The 8,138-nt window shown below is 41.2% G+C and overlaps 1 protein-coding gene across 1 annotated transcript; it reads right to left on the bottom strand.

Moving 5' to 3' along the window:
* Positions 1–2,160: 2,160 nt before the first annotated feature.
* Positions 2,161–6,760, bottom strand: LOC130916715 (piggyBac transposable element-derived protein 1-like). Its single transcript, XM_057837625.1, has 4 exons — positions 6,743–6,760; positions 4,520–4,626; positions 3,834–3,962; positions 2,161–3,750 (listed from the first exon to the last, which is right to left on the bottom strand). Exons 2-4 carry the CDS (start codon positions 4,620–4,622, stop codon positions 2,423–2,425), a joined length of 1,560 nt encoding a protein of 519 aa, XP_057693608.1. The 5' UTR covers positions 4,623–4,626; positions 6,743–6,760; the 3' UTR covers positions 2,161–2,422.
* Positions 6,761–8,138: the final 1,378 nt, after the last annotated feature.

Raw genomic sequence — 8,138 nt, 5'->3', positions numbered from 1 at the left:
CGTAGCTACCCGTGTTTTAAATTACTGTAAATTTGATAGTATGTCGTCATAGGCAGTCACGAGTTTGTTGAGAAAAGTACTACTCTAAACAATGCTCGCTAGATTTGTGTGGTGTTTTTGTCTGTTTGAGCAGCATTTGATAGGCTCCACGTTAACAAATATGTGACAAAGTCATTTCCTTTCATTTTCTGATTCGTTCACCGCATAGTCATTACTGGAAAATCAAGTTAGCAGCAAGCTAGGTCAGGAACCGGAGGACCGAGTCACTGAACGGGAAGTGACAAAACTCAGTCTTGCCCCCCTGCCTGCACGCTGGCTGCTTATTGGCCACACGTGGACGTGAGGGACAAACGCCCTGATTCTGTTTCCGCTCCCTCCCCTGACCGCGATGAGGCTGGCGTCTGATTGGTCGTGTGCGATGTCAGAAGACGCTGCCGCTTGCTCAACGCCCTCCCACGCAGCGAACAAGCACCACCTTCATAGAACGAATCAGTGCAGATGATGATTAGTTCGGTCTCGTTCACCAAAACAATTCGTTCAAAAAGAACGAATCGTTCGCGACCGATACAACACTAGGGGCTACATGTAAGATCTCACCCCGTGGCGTCAAAATGATAACAAGGACGGTGAGCAAAAATCCCAGAATCACACAGGGGGACCTAGTGAATGACTTAGAGAGAGCTGGGACCACAGGCTACTATCAGTAACACAATGGGCCGCCAGGGACTCAAATCCTGCACTGCCAGACGTGTCCCCCTGCTGAAGCCAGTACACGTCCAGGCCCGTCCGCGGTTCGCCAGAGAGCATTTGGATGATCCAGAAGAGGACTGGGAAAATGTGTTATGGTCAGATGAAACCAAAATAGAACTTTTTGGTAGAAACACAGGTTCTCGTGTTTGGAGGAGAAAGAATACTGAATTGCATCCGAAGAACACCATACCTATTGTGAAGCACGGGGGTGGAAACATCATGCTTTGGGGCACTGATCTGTGTAAAGGAAAGAATGAATGGGCCATGTATCGAGAGATTTTGAGTGAAAATCTCCTTCCGTCAGCAAGGGCATTGAAGATGAGACTTGGCTGGAACTTTCAGCATGACAATGATCCCAAACACACAGCCAGGGCAACAAAGGAGTGGCTTCGTAAGAAGCATTTCAAGGTCCTGGAGTGGCCTAGCCAGTCTCCAGATCTTAACCCCATAGAAAATCTGTGGAGGAAGTTGAAAGTCCGTGTTGCCCAACGACAGCCCCAAAACATCACTGCTCTAGAGGAGATCTGCATGGAGGAATGGGCCAAATTACCAGCAACAGTGAGTGAAAAGCTTGTGAAGAGTTACAGAAAACGTTTGGCCTCCGTTATTGCCAACAAAGGGTACATTACAAAGTATTGAGATGAACTATTGGTATTGACCACTTATTTTTCACCATGATTTGCAAATAAATTCTTTTTTTAAAAAATTCCACATTCTGTCTCTCATGGTTGAGGTTTACCCATGATAACAATTACAAGCCTCTCTAATATTTTCAAGTGGGAGAACTAGCACAATTTGTGGTTGACTAAATACTTATTTGTCCCACTGTAGATGTGGAGCACTAGTTCAGTTCGAAAATTAGTTTTTGATGAATTGCTCTCACTGTGAAGTAAATTGAGATTGAATTCGCCATGGAGATAACATATTTTACACCCCTTTGTTATGTCTTCCATTATATCTGCTAATGAATTGATGTCGGTGTCCGGCGGTTGTTAAATACAAGCAATGATTATAGATTTTTTAGCAAAGAGAGTCCAGGACGGTATTTAAATGAAAACTGATTCTGCTCCAGCTGGTACAAACTTTGAAACCAAATCATCTCTCAAATGAATTGCAACAGTTTACCTTATGAGCTGCACTCAGCTAGACTATATCAAAGACTGCCCCCCCCACCACCACACAAACATATGTAGGTCCCCATTGGAAAGTTTTCACTCTTCCAAGACATAATGAAGCTGAGGGATGATTGATAAACATTTTTGTATACAAACACCTGCTCAAATAAACTGAAATATTAAAATAAGATCAGTATTTCTAAGAGGGTGCTGTATATAAATATATATCAAAAGCAAAATATACAAAAACACCAATATTTTTGTCTATCTTTTTTATTATTGTCATCATGCAAAATACAAAAAAAAAAAAAAAAGAGAGAATCCAGACTTTTGTCAAAATCTACATTGTTCTGGCTAAATGAATGATGTTTCAGCAGTTGCGTAGTCTGTCTAGGCTGTCAGAACAGGGTCGGCACTCCAATGCTGGCTCCTTCTTGCATTTGCCACAGGTGTACTTGTAGCAGTGAACACATCTGCCAGTTGCAGAGTTCCGTGTGCATCTGACACTTGGCTTTTTTACCGGGGCTGGGTGTGAGGGGCTGCTGAAGAAGCTCATCCTATTTGCGTGATTCCTTTGCACTGATGTGAGATTTGGCCAGCTCTTTTGCCAGTTGAACAAGGAACTCTGCTCGTCTTTCCTGCACCCCTGTGCATGCCTGATGAATAATGTGAGCATTCAGTGCGGCCATGTCGATCATGTTGGCGAACACAGCAATTGGCCATCTCCGTGTTTGTGCACGCACAGCGTACTCCCGCACCATCTGGTCCATCACATCCACTCCACACTTGGCTTGGTTGTACTGGGTCACAGTGTTTGGCTTTTGCTTGTATGTATCCTCAGTCTCAACTTGGCTGTGCATGCTGCTGAGGATATGGACAGTCTTGTTGCGTTTTGGTGCATACACTGTCAGGGTTGCTTCAGGGGTGGAAAACACTCGTGTGGTGAATTCAATCTGGCCACTTTTTCTTGTTGATGGAGGAATTTCACGGCGAAAGTTGTTGACAGTTCCAAGGATGGAGGTTCTTCGGCTACGCAGGCGTTGTGCAAGGGAGAGTGACGTAAAGAAATTGTCTGTAGTTACAGTTCTGCCTTTGTCCATGAATGGCTCCATCAGCTTCATCACTACACTCTCTGACAGTCTCTCACCACTGGGGCAACTGGGGTCCTTGCCAAGATATGGGATTGCATTGCAAATGTAGTTTGATTTCAAGTCAAATGCCACCCAAAACTTGATGCCAAACTTGTCAGGTTTTCTTGCAATGTACTGCCGGAAACAGGACCGAGTCTTTGATGGGAAAAGTTGTTCGTTAATAGTAATGTGTCGGCCAGGGTTGAAGACTGAGATACAGTTTTTGACAAAGGGTTCCCAAACAGTAGAAATAGCAGCAAACTTATCAGTCTCTACTTTCTCAGCACGTGTGAACATGTCATCAAAGCAGACATGTTGCATGATGCTTTGGAAGCGGTTCCGAGCCATTGTAGCAATGATCCGCGGGTTCCCCATGTCCTCAGACCAGTTGTCGCTCATGGATGGAACTTGAGTCACCCCATTCCAGATCAGGACAGCAATGAAGGCCATCAGTTCTGGAACATCCATGAACCAATCATCCTGTTCCGTATGACGTCCATGCTGAACAGTCCAATGCTGAATCATGCGAAGCATCTCCAATGATATGAAACACAGGAAGCTCTGAAGACGACTTGTGACGATTCTCCTGGTGTTGGCTGTTGGAGCTCCATCAGTGGTGTATGGCTCAACTGGAGTGAAAAGGAGAGGTTTTGCCAATTGTTCTTCACGCCACACTGTGCCATCTTTAGCAACCTCTGTTCGCCCATGTTCAACCAAAGCTCTTGGTTCGTGCAGTGGAGTACAAGTTTCCTCATCTGCAAACAGATAAAAACATTGTTATTTTCATATATTAGCAAAATAATTCACCTATAGCAAACCCATTTAGAGCTTGACAGACCATGTGACAAAGCCGCAAGAGGTTCTGCCAATTGTTCTTCACGCCACACTGTGCCCTCTTTAGCAACCTCTGTTCGCCCATGTTCAACCAAAGCTCTTGGTTCTGGCAGTGGAGTACACTTTTCCTCATCTGCAAACAGATAAAAACATTCTCATTTTCATATAATAGCAAAATAATTCACCTATAGCAACCCCATATAGAGATTGACAGACCATGTGACAAAACCGCAATGCATTATATTTCTGTCAGTCACTAGATGTAAACACCCATAGGATAACATTGGAGAACTTACTTCAAAATCATCATTCCAGTTGGTTTATCTCCGGTAAAAATTATATATATTTGATCAATAGTCACCATCTACAAAGTATAGGAGGGCTTTCAATCTCTATTGATTGGTCTAACTGATTATTTTATAGTTTATGTGATGCATTTTTTTCATTGTTTTCATTATACAAGACTCAATCAGTATGTTGTAGCTGATATTTCGAGCATTTGTTAATTTTTTTTTATCATAAAATTGTCACAGTAATAAACTAAATGCAACACGGACAAAGCAGTATCTACAGCTGAAAAAATATATTTAAAATATAAAATATATTTTTCTAATTATTTTAAACATGTAATTATATATTTTGTAAGTAAAACAACTGAGTGGGAGAAATTTTATATTGGGGAAATCTTACCAGAAGAGTCTGAACTTTCGATTTCTTCGCCATCGGAGTCACAAGGTGGTATATCGGCAAGGTCCGTTGACAATGCCTGCTCCGTAGTAAGCCGTCTCGGCATGCTTCTGTAACGAAGGTGAAGTGAATGAAGTGAAGGTGAACTGTGCGCCTATTTATCCCCCTCAAAACAAAAGCCTGCATGCAAATTTGCAAGCTATAGCCCACCATGCACACGTCCATATATATGCCCGAGGCGAGGCACCTTGCAAAAACAAGTCGACCCTACAATAAAAGCCAATTCTGTTGAGTTATGGTGCACTTGGCAAAACCTTTATCCAAGCCATTTATATGCCCTTAACTATCATGTGAAAGGAAGTATCTGCGTTTTTGCTACAGGTGGTAAATGCTTAGGCATGGCACCTTGCAAAAACAAGTTGACTTGACAATACAAGGCAATTTTCATATTTCTGTTGAATTATGGGGCACTTGGCAAAACCTTTGTTTATCTAATTCAGGGGTGCCCAAGTCCGGTCCTCGAGAGCCCCTATCCAGCTGGTTTTCCATGTCTCCCTCCTTGAACACACCTGAATCAAATGATCAGCTCATCAGCAAGCTCTGCAGGAGCCTCATAATCATCCTGATTATTTGAGTCCGGTGTGTTGGAGGAGGGAGAAATGGAAAACAAACTGGATAGGGGCTCTCGAGGACTGGACTTGAGCACCCCTGATCTAATTGCAACCATTCATATTCCTTGAACTAACATGTGAAAGGAATTATCTGAATTTTTGCTACAGGTGGTAAATGCTTAGGTGCAGCACCTTGCAAAAACAAGTCGACTCCACAATAAAAGGCAATTCTGTTGAGTTATGGAGCTTATTAAGCTTGGATTTACTTACGATTGGATTTAACAACAAAAGTTGTACCGCATACAAACAGGATGGATTGTCTCGGGAGTGATTTGTTCGAGGATTCAAGGTAAATATGATATTTTCATACCATGCATGCGTGATTAAAGCATTTATTCGCAGGAATTTTCTTCTTTGTTTACACATGGAGGCGGCTAATTTTCGTAACCTCATAGCCTCGTAGTTGGCAATATTTACGCGAAATAAATGCTACCTGCACGTATTTTTGCTTTTAACCAAGAATCTAGACTGTTTTACATCCATATCCATGAAGAATTTGGGGATTTAAGCATTTATTCACAAGAATTTTACCCAGAAAAAGCTCCTTTTACGCAAAATATTAATAAAATGAATGGTTTTATTTTTAAGAAATTGATGCATTTTACAATAAAACGTCAAAAAAAATCTCACGGGGGGGCATGCCCCCAGGCCCCCCTAGAGGGTCTGTGTACAGCGATTCTTGTGGGCTGGGCTGAGTCAAATTCCAGGGCTGCTTTTTAGTCCCAGTCCGCCCCTGCGTAGGGGTAATGTAGCTGTAAGCCGCTACGCATTTTACGTGCATGGACCTTAGCTGGGAGCTACGACGAAGCAATAGATTATTTAAATCATTTTTTGATGAGATGAGGCAAAATATTAGGGATTTGCTTATTTGTAAAACCGACAAAAAAACACAAGCTGCTACGCAATAATGCTTTTTTTTCTCGCAGTAATACGAGAAAAAAATGTCCAATTAATAGTAATAGTACAAGAATAAAAATCGTATTATTACGTCGGGCTAATGCAGCTAAATAAGCCTCTACGTACGTTAATTACGTAGGAGCGTTGCCGTCTCCGTGAAAATCAATATTGAAAGCATCTTGTGTTTTACAATCGATCTAACAAATAAGGAAATCCTTAATATTTTGGCTCATCTACATTACATTATAATAAATAGAAGGATTTGTACTGATGCTTTGTCGTAGCTCTCAGCTACGGTACATGTACGTAGAATGCGTAGCTGATTACAGCTATCTGACCCTTACGCGTTTTTTCCTCGTAGTAATAGTACGACTTACATCTCGTAGTCCTTTTTTCTTTATTTGGCCCTAGTACATACTAAATTACCACAACAATAATAGTCCTTCTGTTAACGAACCCTCGTCCGTTGAAAATTTAAATCTTTTCAAAATACTTCAAAATCCTCATCTGAAATTACAATCAGGGACATTAGCAACAAACAATTGCTATGCTAGGGCGCGACGATTCGGGTCAAACACATGCCATAAAGAACTTAAACATTATGTCAAAGACGTTTTCACAAGCTTAAACCAAAATTACATTCATTAACTTTAAATACCTCTCTGTGGATTTTTCTCCCGATTTCCAACGGAATCGAGCAAAAGCTTGCAACAGAACCGATGTCAATTTCAAAATAAGACGTGTGAAGGAACAATTTGTATTTGAAGCGCTATTTTAGACGACTTCTGAAAAATAGTGCGTAAATAATGAGCTATATAAATTCATTTAGACGTATTGTTAAATTGTACAAATTGTAAATTTGAATCTTTAAATCTGAAAAATAAAACATCACATTTGCAAGGTGTGCGGCTGCTTTTATTTTATCTTTTTTTTTTATATGTAGCGGAAACCCTGAACCATTAATGTGCTCTTTGCACTAACAGTCTCCATTTAAAAAAAGAAAATAAAATCATGAATAAATAAAACCCTCGTTTACCACGTGTTGGGGATTATTTAACGTGGGGAGGGGGCACTGTACTTGAACTCATTATACAACAAAAGTTCTTACCGTGCAGAAGGTATGATGCTGCTGGTGAAGAAAAAAAAATCTCAGCAGAAGGGAAGCACAGAAGGTCTGAAGGTCTTGGTCTCACTAACGAAACTAAGGAAAGACTGCCTCACCGATGTGCTCAGCTTTATAGACCCTACTCACATTACGTCACAACCACGCCTCCGTGCCATATTGTCCGTCAGCTTGTCGTGTTTAGGCATTACCTGCTACGCACATTCCTCCTATTATGGCGTGTTTTTCTGCTCGTTAACATTAATAATCAAAATGGTGAAGGCGTGTGTGGCGGTTGGTTGCAGTAACAGAGAAGATAGACGGAGAGACTTGAAGTTCTACCGTATTCCGAGAGACCCGGAGAAGAGAGCGAGATGGACTGCTGCAATTCGACGAGAAAACTGGGCACCAAACTATCACCACAGATTATGTAGTAGTCATTTTATATCTGGTAAGATGCATTTAATATATATTTAGAGGGTTTTGGGCTGACAACCACAATTAAGATCATTGCGAGGCTAATCGCCGACAACATACAGTTTCAAATTCAAAATGCTTATTTCTTCCACCATCATTATTTTTTGAATAATATTTAGCTGGTAACAAGTGAAATAAGCTGGCCTCGTCTAGGGATCATCAGTTAAACATGGGTGTCCAAACTTTTTGCAAAGGGGGTCAGATTTGGTGTGGTAAAAATGTGGGGGCTACCTTGGCTGATTTACGTAGAACAATATATTTAAACAAATTTTAGCAAGTCCTTCTGTGTGTCACATTTGCTTTATTCTTATTATTCTTATTATTATTATTATTTTGATTCATAATTTCAACAATCTCGCCTTTGTGGCGTTCTCTTTCGACACTCGGGCTCTTGCGAAATACTGCTGCTGTGAAATTAAACTAGCTTCGAGTTGCTTTCATTTCTCGCTGCGTATCTTCCCTGTAATGTTGTCGT

This window comes from Corythoichthys intestinalis, chromosome 5, assembly GCF_030265065.1.
Source record: "Corythoichthys intestinalis isolate RoL2023-P3 chromosome 5, ASM3026506v1, whole genome shotgun sequence".
Taxonomy (NCBI): domain Eukaryota; kingdom Metazoa; phylum Chordata; class Actinopteri; order Syngnathiformes; family Syngnathidae; genus Corythoichthys; species Corythoichthys intestinalis.
The sequence above is the reverse complement of the archived record's forward strand: the minus strand, read 5'-3'. Positions and strand labels throughout refer to the sequence as shown.

What these genes read in the sequence shown, in the direction of transcription:
- LOC130916715 (XM_057837625.1), bottom strand. Translation starts at nt 4,622, where the DNA reads ATGCCGAGACGGCTTACTACGGAGCAGGCATTGTCAACGGACCTTGCC. An exon ending in CGAAAGTTCAGACTCTTCTG is followed by an intron (nt 3,963 to 4,519) that starts GTAAGATTTCCC and finishes ATCTGTTTGCAG; the next exon opens with ATGAGGAAAAGTGTACTCCA. An exon ending in TCTTGCGGCTTTGTCACATG is followed by an intron (nt 3,751 to 3,833) that starts GTCTGTCAAGCT and finishes ATCTGTTTGCAG; the next exon opens with ATGAGGAAACTTGTACTCCA.